Below are 23,525 nucleotides of genomic sequence, written 5' to 3' on the forward strand. Positions count from 1 at the left end.
GCTTTTCTAACGTTTATTTCCTGTATTTACACTGTATCCAGACTCGATACATTTTGAGTTGTCTGCCCCTGTTTACTTGTAACCGTCTATCTATGTGATTTTGTTCCTCCGTTAGCCCGGCTTTTGTCAGCATATTCCTCAACTCCTCTGAAAATATTTAAGTGTAAAACAACAGATTATTCTCTCAAGTTTAGAATGATGGTATATTCTAAGCATTTAGTATTTTCCATAACACTATGCAGCATGAAATAATATTAGGCGGACATGTATTTTATTTAGCCAGTTTCACCGCACAAATGTTGGATACTACAGGTTATATACATGTGTCAGATTAAACAGATTCTTCTATACATGCATCAAGTTACATCAATTTTACTGTGCAATTGTCAAAATAGACTGGTTATACCGTACAGTTGTCAGAATAGACTGGTTATACTGTGCAGTTGTCAGAATAGACTGGTTTTACTGTGCAGTTGTCAGAATAGACTTGTTATATTGTGCAGTTGTCAGAATAGACTTGTTATATTGTGCAGTTGTCAGAATAGACTGGTTATACTGTGCAGTTGTCAGAATAGACTGGTTTCACTGTGCAGTTGTCAGAATAGACTTGTTATATTGTGCAGTTGTCAGAATAGACTGGTTTTACTGTGCAGTTGTCAGAATAGACTGGTTTTACTTTGCAGTTGTCAGAACTGACTGGTTATACAGAACAGTTGTCAGAATAGACTGGTTATATTGTGCAGTTATTATATCAAACAGGTTATACTGTTCATGTGGTAGATTAAACACATTTTACTGTACAGATATTAGTTTTACTGTACATGTTTCAGATAAGACAGGTTTTACATTTGTTACATTAGACATATTTTGCTGTACATGTGTCAGATAAAACAGATTTTACTGAAAAGATGTCAGATTACAATGGCCGATAGTGACTGTCACTTTACATAGATATTTTGTGCATACAGCATTTTCACTAAAACTTACCCCTGTGCGATTTGTACACTTTTACTTTAAAGTGTAATGTGTCAGTTAGACTTCAGTGAAATGTTGTACACGCTACACACAAAACGTTAGTGTAGAGAGGCGGCCACTATCGGCCATTGTATTTTACAGTACATTTGTTACATTGGACATGCTTTACTGTCAATATGTCAAATTAGACAGGATTTTTCACTGAACATGTTTTAGATTAGACAGGTTTTACTGTAAAGATGTCAGATTAGACAGGTTTCTCTGTGTAATGTCAGAAAAGACAAGCTTTAATTAACAGTTGTCAGAAAAGACAGGTTTGACTGTTCAGTTGTCATATAAGACAGGTTTTAATGTACGACCATCAAATAAGACAGGTTTGACTGTTCAGTTGTCAGATAAGACAGGTTTTAATGTACAACCATCAGATAAGACAGATTTGACTGTACAGTTGTCAGATACGACAGGTTTTAATGTACAACCATCAGATAAGACAGAATTTGACTGTACAGTTGTCAGATACGACATGTTATAATGTACAACCATCAGATAAGACAGGTTTGACTGTACAGTTGTCAGATAAGACAGGTTTTAATGTACAACCATCAGATAAGACAGATTTCACTGTACAGTTGTCAGATAAGACAGGTTATAATGTACAACCATCAGATAAGACAGATTTCACTGTACAGTTGTCAGATAAGACAGGTTATAATGTACAACCATCAGATAAGACAGGTTTGACTGTACAGTTGTCAGATAAGACAGGTTATAATGTACAACCATCAGATAAGACAGGTTTTACTGTACAGTTGTCAGGAAAGACAGGTTTTAATGTACAACCATCAGATAAGACAGAATTGACTGTACAGTTGTCAGATAAGACAGGTTATAATGTAAAACCATCAGATAAGACAGGTTTGACTGTACAGTTGTCAGATAAGACAGGTTTTAATGTACATGTACAACCATCAGATAAAACAGGTTCGACTGTACAGTTGTCAGATAAGACAGGTTTTACAGCATGTTTTTTTAAAAGGATTTGGCAAACGGTATAACATTATGCAACTTTTACTGTATAGCTGTGCAATTGTCATACACATCCATGTTCACTTAGGAGTTTTGGGACAGAATTTACTGTGATGTTTCAGACTTTCTTTTATCCAAAGACATGGTTTTGCTGCACAATTAAGTGTGAGATAAAATATTTCTCATAATAAATAGTAATCTTTAGCTAATACAGGTTTTATTGTACAGCTGTCAAATTATCATAATGTCTCAAATTTGGCATTCCACTTTCAGCATAACACTTGTCTCCTAAGACAGGATTAACAGTATTATGTCAGATAAGACAGATTTACAGTGCAGCAGTAAGATTGGTCGGGATTAAGTGTTATATGCCAGATAAGACAGAGTTTACTGTACCAAAGTCAGACTAGACAGATTTTACTGTGCAACTAAAAGATTAGACAGGTTTTAACATGCAATTGTTATATTCAACAAGTTTAACTTTCACTGTACAAATGTTGGTTTAGACAGATTTTACAAAATATAGGATGGATAAAACACTTTTTACTGCAAATATGTTGGATAAGACAGAATTTAGTGTACATATGTTTGATCCAACATTTTTAGTGAACAAGAGTAAGACAAGATTCTTTAACTGTATATATGGTCACGGTCCAGTAGTCAGAAGGTTTCACGCCCTCTTTCAAAGGGAGATAATTAAGAATTGTTAAAAATTTGTGGGTGTCTTTAAAAAAATCTCAAAAACCAATTGGTCAGAAAAGCTTTAATTTGTATGGAAACATCCTCAGGTAGTGTAGATTCAAAGTTCAAATAATGATTATTAGGGTACAGTGGGGCCATCACAGGGGCTCAAATATTTACATTGGAATTTATAGAGAAAAATCTTTTAAAATCTTCTCAAAAACCAATTGGCCAGAAAAGCTGAAACTTTCAAGTAGTATAGATTCTAGTTTGTTCAAATCATGATAATTGGGGGTATGATAGGGCCACCACAGGGGGTCAAATTTTTACATAGGAATAAATAAAAGATAAATCTTTAAAAATCTTCTCAAAAACTAATCGGCCAGAAAAGGTGAACTTGTCTGGAAGCATCCTCAGGTAGTGTAGATTCTAGTTTGTTCAAATCATGATCCCCGGAGTTTGGGTAGGGCCACCATGGGGGGTCGGATTTTTACTCAGGAATGTAAAGAGAAATATCTTCTTTTCGAAATTTAGTTAAGCAGAATAGCTTTTACTTGAATGGAAGCATAATCAGGTAGTTTAATAGATGTAGAAAAAATCTTTAAATTTCAAATAAAAAAGGATGAGATTATATGGAGGGGGTGGTTGAAATTTTACATAGGAAATAATTATGATCATTCTCATGTAAAAATATATAGTATTTACTATTACCAATGTGCAAGGCTGCAAGCATATTGACATTTGTTGATTTTCAGTTGTTTAGACTATGGCCCTAGATCTATAATAAGGGGATGAAAGTTTGATGTAGGTTTATATTTATATGAACATTTATATGAACAACTGTTTAAGATCTTTTTGAGAATGGCAATGCTCAATATGTGATATAACTATGAAATCATCTAGTTACAAAAGGGGCTCAACATAAGAACATCTGTAGAAAAAATTGAAATTTTTTAAATACAGGATCTATTATACTCATTCATTGTCCTGATATTATTTTTAGTGTTGCTGTAGTGTAGGTGAGCGATGTGGCCCATGGGCCTCTTGTTATATCTAGAATGATAAAGTATACAACCTCCTATCCCTTCTTTTGCGAGAGATAAATAAACATTCAAACCAAGTGGGAGACACAAACTCATGAATAAGTCTATTAGATTTTGTTTCAATATGATTTCATTTTGCACTTGATGGCATTTTAAAATGGCATGTAAAACTTCCATCAGAAAACTTTGTTTGATATTTCTATTCAAAATTATTACTCGATTAAACATTATTTTTATTTTACAAGTTGACAGGGTTTTTTTTTTTAGCAAAAAGGTCATACTCAATAAAATATCCCAAGAGATGTAATTTTTATACATTTTTTATTGTAACTTTTCAACACAGCTGTATCTTTCATAAAAAAAAATTGACATCCTTACAAATAGACCATACTCAATAAAATATCGTTCTAATTCTGAAATATTTTATTTTTAAACATTTCTATTGTAACTTTCCAACACATCTGTTTATATCATAAAAACTTTATGAGCTTACAACTAGATCATAAAATAAATGTAGAAAAGTTTCTAATTTTCTGTTGATAGAGAGAGAGACAGAGAGAGAGAGAGGGTGGGGAAGTGAGATAACTATGTTAATCCTATAAAACAGGAAATGCTTTTTCGATGACTACATCTTTGTTATCTGAGAATTACATCACTCTCCTTCTTTAATACATACAGTTACATACAAAAAAATAAAAATACAGATCTATATAGAGATAATTTATATTATAGTACTCTCTTTTCCTATTATTTTGTTTTCTTAACCTCCAAGAACTTGTTAAGGTGAAAATGATCAATCCAATCTGATCCTTTTAGTTATTTTAATCTTCACAACATTTTCTACATCGAGTTTCAGACTAATGAACTTCGGACTAGTGGGTTTCGGACTAATGAACCTTCGAACTACTAGAACTTCAATTTAATGAACCTTCTGGCTACTGGGCAGACCCTGTATATACCGTATATCAAATAAGACAGTACAATGTCAAGTTGTCAGGTGATTTTAATTAAATGCTGCCCGTCAAGTCAAAATATTTATCAAGACAAGTTGGACAAGAATTACCTTGAGTGAAAAAGTAAACTCTGGTACCATCTCCCCGTACATAAAAATTCTCTGATAAACAGTGACCTAAATAGTAAAAATACAATCAATTTATGACCAACAGATGTAAAGACCTAATCATTTTCGAATTGGATTTAGAATGATTACGACAATGACAATTACTCTTTAGTTATATGAATGTATAAAATTTTTACACACATTAGTTTCTTTATATTAACTGATACCTTTTTTAAATCGTAACTGTGCTAAGTCATATCTTCCGTAGTCTCTAAAGAGAATTTTGCCCCCTGGCTTTAGAAGCTGTGCCAGGCGATTCAGTACATACTGCATTCTATAAATAGAACAGTTTAACATTTAAGACTTCCAGCTGATACACATTAAAAAATTTTCATGAATTCACAAAAATCTGCAAAAATTTAGCGAATATACGAAGTGGGAGCCATTATCGGTATATCTTTGAGTTTACACAAAACAACTCACTTTTCTGGACTGATGGCTGACAGCACAAAGATGAGGATGATGATATCCAATGATTGGTCAGGGACAGGAATCTCCGCCTTATCATCTGTGACATCACACACAAAGGCATGGCAGGTGTCTGGGTTATAATCTGGGTGCTCCTATAAGATACCATTATACCATAGAGTGTATCTATAAGGCAGTGAAATGAGTGAATGGTTGATGCAGTTTCTTACTACCAATCCCCTTAAACGCAATACCGGTCACATTGTCCCAATAATATAAATGTGAACAACAAAGTGTTAGTGAGATTTTCAAAAAAAAAAAATCAATTTTTGTTTAAAGTTTCAAATGACAATACATAATATATCATGAGAGTGTAAATGACACAATCGACATATGTATGAAGAGAATACAATACACTACTAGTATATGCACACAACTAAGAAATATTCCTGTTCATTGCAAGGAATTACAGAATTGATCAGACCCCAACTAACAGAAGGTAAACCCCAACTAAAACCTGAGTTTATTCCAGGTTTACAGTAAACCCAGAGTGGACACAGAGAGAAAACCCCAATCAGAAGTATACCCCTGAAAGCAGACGCTACATGTGTATTCTGAATATACAAGGGGCAGGAATTACAGGCAGTAAGATGGTAAAGATAAAATACAGGTCTGCTTTACACTTCAATGCGTACATTTAACCCCAAAAACAATTCTCAAGTAAACCCCGAGTGGAACCAAATTTTCAAAAAGTAAACCCGGAGAAAACCCAAGTAAACCCAGAAAATAAACCCAGGGTTTATTTGGGGTTTACTATGGTGTTAGGATGGGTCTTATTGGTACTGGATGTGTGTATCATTTAATTCAAAAGATCACCTTTACAAGTTGAACTGCAGTGGAGGAAAAATCACAGCAGTACACCATTAGCTCTGGATCACTGAAAGTTTATACTGAGAACATTAAACATTCTGTACGTTTCAATTTATAATCAAAATAAAAAATTGGCATATATATTACTCAGTAAATACGCATTGCATGTCATTTTCTTACTTGTTTGTCTGCAGAATTGGAAAAACTGTATTGCCAACCCCACAGCCCACCTGAAATCATGACATGGTACATGAATATTTTTCATACATGGGCATATGTACCTTTGCTAAGTACAAGACCAGAATATATTCTAACCTCATAGACTGGGCGCAATTTACATTGTGGAGTAAAAATATTGTTAATAAATAATATTATTATCATTAAGTGATATTTTTGAGTGTTTCATTCAATTTCATAAGCATATATATGCTGATGTTCTTGTTTTGATAAAAACTACAAACATGCCTTTTGAACAATTTATTTTACAAAAAAAAATAAATGTTGAATGTTTAGATTGGTTTCCTTTTAGTTGAATTAAGAAAATCAGAAAATGGGATCTTGAATAAACTGAGATGGCTTTATAACAAATTGATATTGTACTGCATTTCTTAAGCTGTAGTATTTAACCTCTAAGATCCTCCTTTTGGCTCCCTGTCCTGGAAATGCTGGGCTATCTACCACACTCTTTACATCTTCATTTGGCTTTCCATCAGGACCAAGTTCAGGGAATTCAGTAAAGAGCCAGTGTCTGTCTTTAAAGAACCGGTTCTGGTGAATCTGGTAAAACTTGTTCCAATATTCATCAGCTAATTCCTCATACTCCTCTAAAAGTAACAAATCACAATCTATACACACCTATAAGTACATTAAAATTATAAACCCTTCAATCAGTTCTTTAATACCATTGCCCTTTTCAGATAAACAAGGCCAGTCTAAATTGGCATGCGAAACACCACGTTCAAATTTTTTTTAATACCCACTGCAGAACAATCAATTAGTTAATAGTATGTTATAGATGCAGAGTTGAGATCAAAACAAAAAATATCTTTTGGGGTAATTAATTTTCTGCAGTAGAATTGTCCTTCACATAAAAGAGTTCGTATGGACAGGTTTTGTACCTTGTTTTTCAGTGGACAGTGCTGAATTCAGCTGCTCTTGTGTTTTCTTTCTGGCAGTCATCTCTTGTTCCTCATCCCACTCTACATTATCCCTTCAAGAATTACATTGGCAAAAAGATTTTACCTGAGAATTTTCTGCTACACATATTATTGTCATTTTTAATATGTTTTTCAAATACTTCAAATAATTTAAATTGAAAAAATTGCAAGTTATAAACATATGTACAGTAAAATGCTTATAGCAAAGCATCAAGGGCAAACAATTTTGATTTATCATGTTATTTTTCTATGTAATTATTTATATCATGGATGTGCAAAACGATTACAATTCATTTTAAGATTAGGGGGGAATGAAATAGACTTCACTGCATTATATAGCAGGACTTCATTTTTTATAAATGTGTTCCCTGTAACCGTGTTTTACTCTCCTTAAGTTGTCTTGTACATTCAAGTGAACCTTGATGTATTTGCACAGCTATATTAAATTTTCGCTATCATTTGAATTAAAATAATTCAGCAAAATACCATGCGTTGTGCTGGAACACATCCTCTGGATTTGTCAGGAACCGTCCCCCAAACTGTGGTCTCTTTTCCTCTCCCTCCTCTGGTTTGGGACTCTCCCTCCCTGTGTCAGGAGTCTGAGACTCGGCCATTGCCGGGGTCACACCTATATGTATCGAGTGAACACTGTTTGAACGCAGTGGTAAAACCTGGTTATAAAGTTTCTGGCGTTCCTTGTTAGCATAACCAGATACAGTATCCATAATCGCCAAGTTTCTGTAAAAAAAAAAAAACCAACAACATAAATAGAACCTGGTAAGTGTTTAACTAATGATATTGTTGTAAAGCATCATTTGTAAATATTTGCACAGTGAGAAGACTTCTTACATAAAACTATTAATTATATACTTATTCATTGTTCCGTCGTGATAAAATGATTACTATATTGATGTCCACAGTGATCCATTTTACCAAATAAGAAATATACAATACCATTTTTGCCATGTTTAGAAAACAAATCAGTGTTAAATTGAGACTTTAACTTCTCAAATTGTTTTTACCTTGAATATAAACGTTCTTGCGACGAGTAGCGTTAAAACTAAAATCGTTATACTCTACAATCCCGGATTGAACGACAACCACCAAATGTCAACAAAAACAAAAAGTGAGACCAAATGTTACGTAGTGTATAGATAAGTGTTTAAACCCCATAGGTCTGCATAAGACAGATAAAAGAGAGGTTTTGGAGACTTGTCAAATTGATAGACCCATATAATACAAAGTACCAATGTGCTGCGTTTGCATGCGAACATACCATGTGTACGTGTGTGTCAGTGTTTATATATACAATGTTATACATGACAGTGCATACATTATAACAGACAAGTAAAATACCTATACGATAATACTATTACAAAGTTTTTTATCATGAGAAAATAAGCAAATAAAAGGGGGAAATGATTGGTTAATTGCCTAAATTCAATTGCTTGCAGTCACTAAGCAAGGTCATAAAACTAGATACACATAATTTCAAGTACTTTCAACTGTTCACTGTTTACTTCGTTTGAATTACTATCCGTGAATTTAAGTTCTGAATTATATCACAAGAAAAAATTATGCTTTGACACACATTTCCCATAAGGATCCTACTATTTACTAAATGTTTGCATGATCACGGCCGTGTAGAATGAGAATCATGTGTGACAAAATACATATAAATTTATATGGGTTAATGTTAAAAGGATACTTATCTGCGTCACATGCATATGTATAAATATAAATTTTTCTGACAGTTTTATTATTATACAACCTTTGACAACAAATGATCTAGGTTAGCTTTATGTAAATGCCTCATATTTGGCTGCCTTTTCTAGCTATTTTCCAGCTTTCTAGCCATTAATATTCCAGTAGTATAAAAATAAAAACCTTTGTAGTGTATCAGTCTCAGCTTATGGGATTTTGCAGAATAGAATATGTGTACTGTTTACTTTAGATTTCATAACCCCCATAACCTGTACTACAATGCCACAAGATTGGTTGTAAATTACAGCTAGCAAGCATTTTATATAAATCGTACCTTTGGTGAACCTCACCTGTGAGTATTTTATCTGAATATCAAAAAAGCAGGGTGTGAGGCCCAATGATGAAATTTATTTCAACCCTGAGTTGGTTACCATGCTGCAGTCCTTAAAGAAAACCATCTCTATGCTTATGTTGGCTAATGTGTCAGAGATTCGTTAAAATGAGAAATTCAAAGTATAAGATTGACAAATTAACAAAGGGAGAAACTAATCCAGCATTTGTTCTGGATTCTGACCAAGCACCCTCAGATCAGAAAGAGTCGACAAAACAAACTGTCAATGCAACTGGTAACAGCTACTGAAATATAAAATCTGTTGTTGTTTATCGTCTTTTATGTTAACTTTTTGAAATCTTGTGATCTGTAAGGTAACTATGATATATTTCTTATATGGATTAAGTTGAACACTCATTAAAGTAAGGTAAGTTGCAGTTTTTATTTTCAGAGGGTTTAACATAAAATGTTTTTGATTCCTTACAGAATTCCAGATTGAAAGGAAAACAAAGATATATGTATTCATCAGCCATTTTATGTCAGCATGGGTAAGTCCACTCTGCTCTCTCTCTTTAATCTCATTCTCTGTAATTCTCCCTGAGACTCTTTTCATGCAGCAAAGTACAATCTATTTTTCTCTCTCTCTCTCTCTCTCACACACACAAGCAATTTTGGTGCCAAGAGTCTATGTCTGTGAAAGCTTTATTTCCTCCTGTTTGACAGGGGGACCGTATGTGGTCCTTTGGGGTGGGGCTGTTCCTCATCAGCCTGTCCCCTGACTCCCTCCAGCTGCCGGCGGTGTATGGATTCTCTTCGGGAGGGGCCACACTACTGTTTGCTGGACTTATTGGATATTGGGTAGATAATACACCCCGACTAACAGGTAACGTAAGAAAATGTATTCAGACTGTTGCCATGGTATTTCACTTCGATTCTATTTTTCTCATCAACTTGTCTTGAATTTATGACCTTTCAGTGACTATAATAATTATCACTCTTCATTGTGAATATTTGTATCCATTATAAAATGTAAAAGAATGTTATACAAAGCATTTAAGCATTAACTGAGATTTAAAAAGAATAGGAAAGTAAATAAATTCACAAGTTACAAATGAACTATTGCTATATTATTAATAGAATAATTATACTGTTCTAAATTCCATAATCTTGGTTTCTTTCAGCCGCCAGGGTTTCCTTAGTGATTCAGAATCTTTTGGTTGTACTGTGTGCTGCAGTTGTCTTCTGTGTTTTCTTCTTTGGATTTGATAAAGAGAGTCCTTCTGTCTCTGTCCTGTTGGTAGAAGTAAGGAAAAAACAACCACTTAAAACTTGTCAATCTTCAAATAAATGTATTATACTGTAAGAATTAAAATGCAAGCCAAACTATTCCATTTCTATACAGAATATTGTAAAAAGATTTTATATTACTATAATTTTCTATGAATATGATTTGAATGAGTATTATATTAAGAGAATATATTTTCTGAATAGGAAGAATGAAATGCATAGGAAAGTATATTTTGTCATCATATTAAGAAGAATTTACTGGGCTTTGTTTTCTGTAGGGGAGCCGTGTTGTGATTATAGTGGTGTCCATTTTGGCCGACCTCTCCAGTATTGCCAGGAAGATTGCCATAGAGAAGGACTGGGTAGTGGAAATTTGTGGCAGAGATAAAGACATGCTAGCTAGTAAGAGGGGGAGAGAGAGAGAGAGAAAGCGAGAGAAAGCGAGAGAGAGAGAGCGAGAGAGAGAGAGAGAGAGAGAGAGAGAGAAAGAGAGAGAGAGATTAGTGAGAAAACCTGTGTTAGGGTTATGGACATACAAGTACTAGCCAATGAGAGAGAGAAATAAAGGGGACAGAGTGAGAGAAAAAGAGAGATATTGATACTGGGTTGATGGTGCAAATATGTGACAGAGACAAAATAAAAACCATGCATGCAGAAAGAGAGAGAGATGAAAGAGAAAGAAAGAGAGAGTGGGAGAAAGAGAGGAGAAAAAAGAGAGGAATGAGAGAAAAAGCTGTGTAATAAAAAATGTTCTTAACTCATCTTCAGTCATAGTAAATAAAACTGATAATATGATACAGGTATATATCTGACCCTATTAAGGTACGGTATTCAAATTCCTTTACAGCAATGACCTCCAAACTCCGAGCCATTGACCTCTGCACGCAGATCCTGGCCCCTATCCTGACTGGTCAGGTCATGACCTGGCTGGGCATTCAGTATGGTGCTGTGTTGATCGGGGCCTGGAACCTAGTCTCTGTGTTCGTGGAATATTACCTCATTCTGAAGGTCTACAATGAAGTCCCTGCTCTGAAAAACAAGATGTATAAGAAAAAAGCAGATCTTGTTGGTAAGAATTTCTTTTAGAAGTACATGTACAGTAAAGTTCGATTTAAAAAAACAGAAGTTATTTTCCTTCCCCTTAACTTTATAAAATGTTGTAGACTTGACAGATAAAATGAATTAAGCTTAATTATTACAAAGCAAACTTGCCATCCCTGGCACTTCGTTATATTTGTTTTTACATTCAACTTTTCCAACAAGAACACAATCGTAGTTTAATAAAATATTGTATACTGGGTTATTTTCACCCTGTGTTATTTTCGTCGTTCTTGCAAACAGTTTCATCCCATTAAAGTTTGCCCAGACAAAGGTGTGTTTAAATAGAGATAATTTGAGACATTGGAATTTGCTGTCTTAAATTCGCCCACCGACAACGAGGGAGCGAGGGGCAAAAATAAAACAGGGGCAACTATTTCCCTGTATACAGTAATCCCAAACCCTGTAATCTTAATTTTTTTAATCAATGTTTTTGAAGCCAAATCATCCCTACCTCCAGAGGAGGAAGAAGAAAGGGAGATAACTGCTCCTGAAAATGAGAACGCTGTCCCAGAGAAGAAGTCTGATCTGGCAGGGGAGGTCACTGTTGAAACTGACAAAGAAAACAAAGATCAGGACAAACCCAGCATTGCTCCAGAGCCTCTACAGACCAGTGAAGATAAGAAGGAGTTAAGTGGCTGCCAGTGGCTCCTGAGTAAGGTCTTCTACAGCTTCATCACCCTCTACACCGGCTACAGGACTTACTTCAAGTATGAGGTAGCCCTGGCCGGGCTAGGTCTCTCCTTCCTGTATATGACCGTGCTGGGGTTTGACAAGATCACCATAGGTAAGGGAAGCTTACAAAGAATTTGTTTCTACAGTGATGATGAGACTAGAAGTTAAAAATCTGTAGCAAGGATAACAACAATCTAGCCAGAGAGAAAGAGAGAGTCATTATTGCTTATTGGATAGTAAAATTTTGTATAAGTTTCTCAGTTTTATTTTGAGCACACATTTTATATGATTGTGTTGTTTGTTTCAGGTTATGCCTATTCCCAGGGACTCTCTGAGGCAGTACTTGGAGGCCTTCAGGCAGCAGGGGCCTTGCTAGGAATCATGGGAGCTATTTCATATCCCAAGATCCGTCAGTGTGTAGGCTTGGAGAGGACCGGGCTGTTCGGTCTTGGAGCAGAGATTCTCTGTCTGTGTTTGTGTGTTGTCTCCGTGTGGATCCCCAACAGTCCGTTTGATCTGTTTGGGTCGTCTACAACCCCGGTTCCTGAAACATCAAGTGCAATGTGTCAGAATAGTACATTCACGTACAACGCCAACGAAACATCAGTGACTTCAACAGTTTACAATGTCACAGAGGCTTTCATAAATGTTACCTTATCACCTGGACTAAATGTTACTCTCTGTAATGAAACAACATCTACTTCACCTGAAATAACTCCAGATATCTCAATATGGCTTTTAATGGTTGGAATTATTTCTGCGAGATTTGGTAAGTCTTGTATGCAACTTGGTATGATTTTTGCCTTAAAAACAATTAACAGAGTAAAATTCATTCAGATTACCTTTGATCATGGCAATAAAAAATGATTTTGGTCCTTTTAATAACCCAAAAATACTTAATCTTCTACAAGTCATAAATAAAGAACCATAACAAAAGGAAAATTGGACAAAAATTAAATATATATAAAAAAAAACATAAGTTTATGATACATATACAGTGTATATGAAGACGTTTTGATTGATATCCTTATCAAAAGTACGGGGTATACTGATCTGATGAGCATGTTTCAGTGAATTACAGTTTAACATGACAGTCTTTTTTAAACTGTCAACAATTTACCATAGCTTGCAAAGAAAAATTGCTTTGGTAGCAATACAAACCCTCTCACTGGGTGTCCATCATTTTCAGGTCTGTGGGTGTCGGACCTGACCATCACCCAGCTGTTCCTACAGACGGTTGAGGAGACGGAGCGAGGCATCGTCAGCTCCATGCAGAACTCCATGAACAAGCTGATGGACATGCTCAAGTTTGTGATGGTCATTGTCGCCCCCTACCCCCACCAGTTCGGTCTCCTGGTCATCATCTCCTATGTCTTCATTTGCCTGGCCTGGGTGCTCTATGCCGTGTATTGTAGGAAAGTCCGTGGACATTTCTTTCATTTCGAGAAAGTGACTCGATGTGTAAATAACAATCAGGCAACTCAACAGCAGTCAAACACGGAGACTGTTAATGCTGTTTGATGGCTTTGAAGCATTCTGCCAAAATCATCAGGGTAGTATAAATTAAAGATTTTCACATTCATAAATCAAAATGAGTAACTTAATTGTTTGTTTTTTTCTTATTATACCAGTATATCTAAAAATTAATTTCATTCTCAAAGCTATTTTTTAAATCAATTTTTTACTACCGTATCTTGGTTAAAATTATTTTAGTATCTATAAATGAAACCAAATTCAAAAGCAGGATTTCACTGTTCATGCTGCAAGAACCTACATCTTATTTTCTAATTCTAGTTTCTATGAAAGAAAAAAAAACTTGTGTATCTTTCTTGACTTCACTGAGGACTTTATCCAATTCTTGTATGGTGCGCAGCTTATCCATATTAAAATATAAAGATTGATTTTAAATTGATGCAAAATCAGACAGACAGATGTCAGCCTATCACTATTTTCCAATATTTAAAATCATCCATTGACATCTGATTTTATTGTTGCTGATGATTTTTATAAGAATATGTTTGAATATGATGTATATGTGCTGTGATACATGTATTTTCATTGTTTTATGTTATTTTGATCTTTAGGTAATGATCCATTCATTCTTAGATAGTGTTCTGATTGTACATGTACAGTAGTTAGTGAATGACACAAACACAAACATATAGGTCTGTAATAGACACAATTATTTACCCAGTATTTATATTGCCGGTACAATAAGAAAATGTTTTTAGCTCACCTGAGCTAAACTTTTCTTCTCAAGAACCATTTGGCCAGGAAAGCTGAAACTTATGTGGAAGCATCCTCAGGAAGGAAGGAGTAGATTCAAAATTGTGAAAATCATGATCCCTGGGGGTAGGGTTGAGCCACAAAGGGGGTCAAATTTTTACATTGGAATATACAGGGAAAATCTTTAAAAAAACCCCAAACAATTGACCAGAAAGTCTGAAACTTGGGTGGAAGCATCCTCAGGTAGGGTAGATTCAAGTTTGTTCAAATTATGATCCTCAGTGGTAGGGTGGGGCCACAATGGGGGGACGATTTTTACATCTGGATATATAGAGAAAAATCATAAAAAATCCTCTTCTCAGAAACCTATCAGCCAGAAATGCTGTAACCTGTGGAGAAGCATCAAGATTCAAAGTCCAAATCATGATTCCTGTGGGAATGGTGGGGCCAAAATAGTGGGAGGGGGTTTGAATATTTACATAGGAATATAAAAGGAAAAATCTTTTTTTAGAAACTGATCAGCCAGAAAAGCTGAAACTGGTGTGAAAGCATTCTTGGTTAGGGTAGATTCAAGTTTGATGAAATCATGATCCCTAGGGGTAGGATGGGGCCACAATGGGTAGGAGTCATATTTTTACATAAGAATATATAGGGAAAATCGTTAAAATTCATCTTTTAAAAACATAATTTTCGTTAAAAAGCTGCAATTTTAGTCAGTTCAGATAGTTTAGATTAAAATTTGTCAAAATTGTAATATTCATGCGTAGGGTTGGCCTAACTGCAATAATGTAGCCCTCTCCTGATTTTTTGTCTTTTGGGAGAAGGCTACAACTCTATAGGATCTCTGTAATGGTGCAAGTGCGGAAGTGATTCACTCCCGCAACGATTTTGGCTCATATCGTATATAAATGACAATAACATTTGCTTTTCTTACCTGAACTCAAACATTGTAGTTGTGTTTGGAAAACATTACACACAAAAACTCAAATGTTATTATATATGGTTTTACTAATATGCAAGCATTTTGACTTATTGTTGGTTAATTAGGGCCCCACTCTGCGGGCGCCCTATAGTGACCAGTCTGTCCGTTTGTCTGTCCATCCGTCTGTTCATACGAGATCTCTTGTCTGGAGCATATCTTCTCTCCCCTTGGCCCAATCTGGCTCAAACTTCACTCAAAGAGTCCCTATAGTCAAAGGGTGTGCAGTGAATTTGAAGTTTGTAGGTCAAGGGTCAAGGTCATATTTGATCATGCAAAAATTCTATTTTTCAGAGCATATATATTCTCTCCCCTTGGCCCTATTGGGCTCATACTTCACATAAACAGAGCTATTGCGTAAAGGGTGTGCAGTGACCTTGAACCAAGTTTCAAGGTCAAATTTGAAGGTCAGAGCAGAATTATATGAAAAGTCTTTGTTCGGAGCATATCTTTTCTCCCTTTGGTCCAGTCTGGCTCATACTTCACATACAGAGTGCATACGATGAACTCTTAAGGGTGTGCAGTAACCTTTTAAAATGATGTTTGTAGGTCAAGTGTCAAGGTCGTATTGGATCATGCAAAATTCTTTTTTCAGCGCATACTCTTCACTTGGCCCTATTTGGCTCCTACTTCACATTAACAGAGCTTTTGGGTTAATGGTGTGCAGTGACTTTATAATTTGAACCAAGTCAATGTGAAGGTCATAGCAGATATCTTTATAATCAGTTTTAGACTGTAGATTATTTCCCATTTGCTTAATCTTGCTCAGGTTGAACAAAAATGCCTGTATGTAAGGGGAAATGAGATTGAAATAAAAGTTTATTGCCAGCTGGAAAATTTCTAAGTTATAGGGCAAGGTCAAAGAAAAATTCTCTGAAATGCTTTTCATCCTATTGACCATTATGTAAGTGGGGCCCTTTGAGATGGTCACCATCTCAATGTTGTCTAGTTAAAATTGTTTAGACCCTGGTCCCTAGACAATTCTTGGGCCTCACAAGGGGTTCAAAGTTTGATGTAGGTTTATAATCCATATATAAACAATTGTGTAAGATCTTTTCAAGAACTGCAATGATCAATATGTGATATGACCATCTTGTTACAAAGGGGATCAATGATAAACATAAGAATATGTTTAGGAGAATTTTTTATACAGGATCTATTATACAACATTGTTCAGATATTTTGTATATGAATCCATAAAGCTGATTTTATGTCTATTGTTGCTCAGGTGAGCAATGTGGCCCATGGGCCTCTTGTTATCAATCTTAAACTTTTAAGTTTATAATGAGTACTGGTAGTTGTTTTATAAATTCTTATATTTAATAATTTTACAGAAAATAAAATCAATAATTTTCCAGAATACTTTTTGTTATTGGTTTAAATATGCTACATTAAATGAAGGTGCTATGATGGAGAAAAAAAACACCCAGTCAAGTGTTTTCAGATTTTATTCTAAGCTGGAATCAAACAAGTGCACTTACTAATGCACACTTCTTTTAAAATCACAACAATAAAAGTCTGAATATAAAAAGTGTATCTAATTATCACAGATAAACAATAATACCAATATTTACAGCAGATTAATAGAAAATGGCATTAAATAAAACAGCTTGCTACTCACTCTGTGGAGCTGACTGCTTATTTGCTATATCAATGGCAAGTCACAATTCTGGTTCAATGATTTCTTCATAATATTGCAAATGCACTGTATGACAAATTATTATAAACTGATCATTATTTTGATTTCTCATCACATGGTCTATAAATATGGTATTTGGATCAAAACATGCTGCAATAATGAATGAGTTACATGCTCATATAATGTATAATGTATTTGATATGCATTACAATAGCAGCTCAGCAGTATTTTATACTGGAACTATGGAACATTGGGTATAATTATTGAAGCACCTATTCGTACAACTAAACATCAGCACAATTCTTGGAAATTTTGTAGATCAAAATTCACCATTTGTATAAAGTAAAACAATACATGCAATAATCGGTTCCTAGTGTATTCAGTCTTTCTGAACACACCCATGGAATGTCATGTCCTTCCCTGATTATAAATGATTGTCTTTGACTTGAATCTTACTAATTGTCCATGCTCACATTTTACATTTTGGACTTGGTTAACCAATCAAAATCCTGTAAATGCAAAAAAAATATCATCAGTATTTTATGTACTGGTGCACATAAAACACTTATCTACAAAATATTTATACATTCTATATTCAGTTAGTAACAAATGTCATCCAAATGACAAATGAATTTGTCTCTAGTTTAAATCTACTTTTAACATTGTTTGAGAGGTAAAATTAACTATAAGTAGTCTAAGAACACATATGTAGAAAAAAGAAACCCCAGTACTGTGTTATTCATGTTACAAATAGCTAACATGTCGGAGCATACAAAATAGTTTGGTACACATGGAACTATTTCTATTGTTTACCTGTGTTTTCCTGGACGACATGGGACTAATCAGGATGTTGAGGAGTGCCACCCTCTCCTCATCCTTTGTGATCTCCGTCAGATACTTGTTGATCTCTTCACATTTTCTGGCACAAAATCCTCGTCCCCCAAAAGCCTCGATCATCTTCTCGTACCTGGCAGCGGCCATCAGGGCTGTAGGGGGTGACCTGTGAGGATTGAACGTCTCGTTAGAATTATTTTACTCTAGAAAGAACTGATGTTTTCATTGTTGCTGTAATATGCTCAGTTCTAAGCTATCAATTATTAATGACTTTGAAAACCCCTTCTCCTTATAGAATCTTAATAAATATATGTATTCATGAATTTATGGCTATGTTTTGGTGTTTGGTGCTGAAATGGAATTCCATTATACATTGTATTTCTAAGATTAAGTAGCTACACTATGCAAGTTTAGAAGCTAAATGAAATTAGGATGGAGAATAAGTTCTCTTTTACGGCTTTTAGAAGTTTTGATTTAATACTCTCTATGTATAAAAGTACCCACATAAGTGTAAGGTCTTCAGCCTGCAGAGATTTCCACACATCTTCAGGAACCCCCGCATAAATTCCTCCATTGTTTATGATCATCAAAGTCACAGGTAGCTTGTATCTGTAAATGGTGTTTCAATTTTTTCAAACATGAACTATGTCTCAAAAAATAATGTTCCCATTATGTCTAGTCATTTACCTGCATATTGTTTCAATTTCCATCCCAGAAAACCCAAAAGCACTGTCTCCTTGGATGGATATCACTCTCTTCCCGGGGGCGTGGTCCTTACACCAGATCCCAGCTGCCACGGCAAATCCCAATCCCACTCCCATAGTCCCAAAGCTACCAGCATCCAACCTTCAAGCAAAACAAAGGACACCAGCATACCTTAAACTGTTTGTGTATGTATGCAATGAGTATCTACATATAATCTGTAGATTTGAGTTACCACTAGACCCTTGTCCTTTTCAGTTACATGAACCAGCTTGTAGAAGAGGTACTGTCATTAGACGTGTGTTGGTGTCTAAATGTCATGTATTTACCTGTGTCGTGGGAGGTAATTGGGAACCATGGTTCTGCTGATGTCCATTGTGTTGGCTCCTTCACTGACTATTATGCAGTCCTTGGGGAGAAACTTTTGTATCTGTAAGTCAAAGTCAATATTTAACACTGTGTAGAGGTTTGAGTTGTAAAACATTGAAGTAATCATCACTCAGTAGATAACACACTAAAAATCCACATTTTCTAACACAAACTCTTTTATCTCAGTACTAAGGAATATATATTTTGGATTAGGTTGGATTCATGTTTACAGTTATTTATATCCCAATGGACATGGTATAATTGTTCTCTACACAGGAGTCATTTACTGTGGCAGTAAAAATGTAGGAAAAACCAGTTTTATTTTGACAGTCCACTCCCTCACCCCTCAGGAATTATAGAAAATGATTGCACATATTTCGAGGTTATATCACTAGTTTCTTTACCTCGCTGTAGGCTGCGTAGTAGTTTAATGGTTCACTCTTATCGTCCATCATGGCCTGTAATAGAAAGATCAAAAACTCAATGCTGACCCAATCATGTGAATGGATACAGAGGGTCACCTCTCTTGTTTTCACCTTGCAGTACTCACCTGGACGGCTTTTTGGTTCTGCTGGACCTTGTTGTTGAGTGTCCTCCACCAAGGCGACTTGGGATTGAACTGGAAATGACCGGGAATCTTGTCCAGTTGGTCATTCATCTACAAATGGAAAGGAAAAGGATTGGCCTAGAAGTAATTCATTAATCAAATTCGATGTGATTAGAGAAGATTTATCTTAAACTGATCGTTTTAAATAAGTTCATTTTGTCCTATGACCATCTAAATACCTGTGTCATCACAGCATCCATATCACCCACAAGGGAAACAGCATTCTGCACGTTGTTGTTCATCTCCTCCACACAAATGTCAACCTAAATACGACAGGCATGTTATAGACTGTCCAAAGTACAAACATGCCAGTTTTATATAACATACTATGCAAATGGGCCAAAAAAAAATTGAGATAAACATATCAGTATACAGTATATGTATTATATCTAAATACATTTTTGTGAGTATACATGTACATGTATCATATCAATGTATCAAAGTTTTGGAAATGGTTGATAGTTAAATGAACTACCGGTATAAACATCATATTGTGAATGGAAGATAACTTTGAAGGAATAAACACATTCTTTACATGAAAAAGATTTGTTTGACATGAAATTGAAAAAAAACCACTTAGATAATGTTATCCAATTACCTGTATGACCTTGACCTTTGGATTAAATCTTGGAGGCAGGCCAAAATGGAGAATCCAGTTTAACCTTGCTCCCAGAAGAAGAATGACATCTGCTTCTTGTAAAGCTCTAAAAGTATGAAGGAAAGTAATGAGCCCTCGTAATGAAAATGAAGCAGCTTCATATGTAGGTTATGATAATGTTTGTTTTCCTTACATAATTCTTTGTCCTTTAGTGTGATAGAATTGTTTACATGTACTATTATGATAAGACTAACATTAACAGAAATTGCTGCTTTAATTTTTTGCAAAAATGAATATCCTTACTTTGATCTGGCTGGAGAAACACACAGGTTGTGGTCATCAGGTAGGACACCTTTCCCCATAGGAGTCGGCAGGAATGGAAAACGTGTGGACTCTATAAACCTCTTGACAGAATTCTCTGCCTTAGCATAGGCAGCACCTGAAGGTATAAATACATGTATCATTACTTTAATATGCATCAAACTTATTACAACAAAATATATCATTGAGAATTGTGTATTATCATTAAAAAACTGTATTCTATTCATCTTTATACATGTCTATGGCAATCATTACATGTATTGGCTCAAGTCTTTAGTTTGCATTTATTCACCATTTCTACTGATCCTTAAAAATTCCTTAATATTGCATAACTGGGACATTTTTGCCTTTGTGATTTTTGGATCCGATTACAGTTGTGAAATATTTTGGGCGAATGGAGCAAACATAAAATGGGGCCAAAATTTCCCTGTGTACAATATACATGTACAGAGAGAAATGTCAACAAAACCTACCTTTTCCAACAATGACTAGAGGTTTCTCTGCGTAGTGAATGAGGTCAATGGCCTCCTTTATCTTGTCTGGGTCTGCCAGTGTTTTGGGAGGATCAAGGCATTTGACATTGGGACTGAATCAGACAAGTTTGAAATATCCAGAAGCTATACATTTATCCAAACTTGTTCAGACATAGAGATTTAAAAAAAAAATACGATATAAAAAAAAAAATTTACAAATACATGTATCAAGACAAATACCTGAGATTTGCTACATTCACTTTTTGTGTGACCATATCTCCAGCCAAGTCTATGTATGACACCCCAGGTCTTCCATAAATACTGTGCCGTACTGCCTAAAACAAATAAGAACAGTATTCCATTTCTTCCTATTTCTTTAAAATAACCAGCATTTTACAGATTATTTTTATCATTTATCTTATCTGATTATTCATTAAAAAAAAGAAGCAAAAAAACATGGTTGATTTGATTATGAGATTATTTTTGTGTACATCTGTATTATACCTTTTCAATATAGAAGGGAATCCTCTCGACTTTACTGGGACGGGCACTGTACTTACAATAGGGTCGGCACAGTTCAACCTAATAATGGAACAACAATGTACAATATAGAATGTAGTGATGATAGATATACAAAAATCAGGGAAAATACACACCACCAAATGTTGAAAGTACCTGAGGATATTCCTGGAAAGCTCCCATTCCCTCCTGGTGCTGCTCACTGCTGCCCCCTATAACAATCAGTGGCCTGAAAAAGCAGTGGATCAAAGAGTTGTCTACCTTGAATAGTGAAAAGTCCAAGATTTTTCCTACATAACTACCAGTCACCAAAACACACCACTGTTATCTACATACCGGTGTACCCGTATATCAATCAAAACACACCACTGTTAACTACATACCGGTATACCCGTATGTCAGTCAAATAATGAATAAAAAGAACATTTTCAAAAAGAAAACACCATGAATAGGTATTTCCATTTCATCTTATGTCTAGAATCTAGGACTCTACTATATAATATTTTTGACATTTTAATCTTACCAACAGTTGACTTGAGCATTAGCCATGCCTGCCAAGGCATGAATCAGGCCTGGACCAGACACAACGAGGCACACGGCAGGCCTCCCGGTCATGTAGCCAATTGCTGAGGCAGCATAGGAGGCCTAAAAAGGTAAAATCATGTTTTTGGGTACTCACTGCACTGGTTTTTATTAAATATTTTATTGTAAATCTTTTGTAAAGACACATAGTATTACATTTCAGTCTGTATTCCTAAATTCGAAGGAGAGAAATTTATAAGTGTATTATAGTCTTTCACACAGCAAAATTACAGTATGTCAACTGTGAAGTTTGTCTAAAAAAAGTTCTAAAGATTTTTACATACTGCCTGTTCATTGCGCATCCCAATGTATTTGATTCCATGGGCTTGTGCAGCATATGCCACTTCTATCACAGGAATGCCAACAATTCCAAACATGTACTCTACTTCCTGAAATATATACATGTGTAGAACCATTTTAACGGTTAATCCATATCAAATCGGAAAATGGTCATTTTCTTGCAAACATAATATGTGATGTTCAAGTACTAGTTGAAAAGCACAAAATATAATATCAAATGACTTTCAGAATGTCATCTTTCCACTTTTCATGTTTTATAAAAAATCTATGTACCAGTATGTTATGCTCCCAAACTGACAAGTACATGTAACTTACTTGCACATTTTTTTTTAAATCAGATCAATGGGGGGAAAGCAGTACAACTTTAGTTATATTTCTGTGACTAACTTACAGAGAATTGATCAAGAGGCCTTTTCAGAACAGCAGGCACTCATTAACACTTACCAAAATTTCTATTTCTTCAACACAAATGAAGGCAAATGCTTATGAACACACATTAAACAGAAAATATCTCTGCTTTGCAACATGAACATCTCAGTTATTTTAATAGAATATAGCCCGCTTTTCACCCGTTCGTTGCTTAATATTGTACTGTGATGCCCCCCCCCCCCTCTCTCTCTGCTAAAATGAGTTCACGAACTGGGACGGAGTTCGTAAAATAGAACGACACAACACAATATAAAAATATTAAAACATTTCGAAAAAATAATAACTTAATCAAAGATACACACATCTTAACAATTAAGAAAAAACATTTAATTCAAAACTTAAATGTAGCATTACCTGTGCCTTTAGTGCTTGAGCCAAAACATTTGCACCTTCAATTTCGTCTGCCATTCTGATATCATGTGGTCAAATTGTGGAACTCTCTTGAGATGGAGGAGAATTAAGTACATATAAAATGTAATAACCCAAAAGGACACTAATTGACATGAATTGGAAAAGAAAAACAAAACGGGTGGATAAATAAATTGTACTAAAATACCAAATTTTTTAAAACA

The 23,525-nt window shown here is 35.0% G+C and overlaps 2 protein-coding genes across 3 annotated transcripts; one reads left to right on the plus strand and one right to left on the minus strand.

Moving 5' to 3' along the window:
* LOC128189203 (2-hydroxyacyl-CoA lyase 1-like) lies at nt 1–23,443 on the minus strand. The gene is given in 28 exon segments (XM_052860717.1): nt 1–147; nt 4,789–4,854; nt 5,013–5,119; nt 5,269–5,408; nt 6,130–6,190; nt 6,304–6,353; nt 6,751–6,947; nt 7,242–7,333; nt 7,767–7,909; nt 7,912–8,069; nt 16,190–16,209; nt 17,700–17,728; nt 18,033–18,219; nt 18,558–18,662; nt 18,741–18,899; nt 19,085–19,185; nt 19,529–19,582; nt 19,675–19,782; nt 19,911–19,994; nt 20,330–20,435; nt 20,633–20,768; nt 21,124–21,236; nt 21,364–21,458; nt 21,628–21,705; nt 21,799–21,871; nt 22,166–22,287; nt 22,509–22,613; nt 23,308–23,443. Coding segments are annotated over 28 exon segments (2,877 nt in total). The 5' UTR covers nt 23,362–23,443; the 3' UTR covers nt 1–13.
* LOC128189150 (solute carrier family 40 member 1-like) lies at nt 8,363–17,694 on the plus strand. Of its 2 annotated transcripts, none has more exons than XM_052860650.1 (9): nt 8,363–8,406; nt 9,802–9,863; nt 10,039–10,198; nt 10,497–10,618; nt 10,881–11,004; nt 11,450–11,671; nt 12,140–12,487; nt 12,683–13,144; nt 13,565–17,694. In XM_052860650.1, the coding sequence occupies exons 1-9, from the start codon at nt 8,388–8,390 to the stop codon at nt 13,894–13,896; spliced, it is 1,851 nt and encodes a 616-aa protein (XP_052716610.1). In that variant the 5' UTR covers nt 8,363–8,387; the 3' UTR covers nt 13,897–17,694. The 2 variants fall into 2 exon arrangements, with proteins under 2 accessions (XP_052716610.1, XP_052716601.1); XM_052860641.1 differs by lacking the exon at nt 8,363–8,406 and adding an exon at nt 8,568–9,610.
* Nucleotides 23,444–23,525: the final 82 nt, after the last annotated feature.

The sequence above is a fragment of the Crassostrea angulata genome, chromosome 1, assembly GCF_025612915.1.
Source record: "Crassostrea angulata isolate pt1a10 chromosome 1, ASM2561291v2, whole genome shotgun sequence".
In the NCBI taxonomy this organism is placed as follows: domain Eukaryota; kingdom Metazoa; phylum Mollusca; class Bivalvia; order Ostreida; family Ostreidae; genus Magallana; species Magallana angulata.

What these genes read in the sequence shown, in the direction of transcription:
- LOC128189150 (XM_052860641.1), top strand. Translation starts at nt 9,463, where the DNA reads ATGTGTCAGAGATTCGTTAAAATGAGAAATTCAAAGTATAAGATTGAC. An exon ending in GCCATTTTATGTCAGCATGG is followed by an intron (nt 9,864 to 10,038) that starts GTAAGTCCACTC and finishes CCTGTTTGACAG; the next exon opens with GGGGACCGTATGTGGTCCTT. An exon ending in TAATACACCCCGACTAACAG is followed by an intron (nt 10,199 to 10,496) that starts GTAACGTAAGAA and finishes GGTTTCTTTCAG; the next exon opens with CCGCCAGGGTTTCCTTAGTG.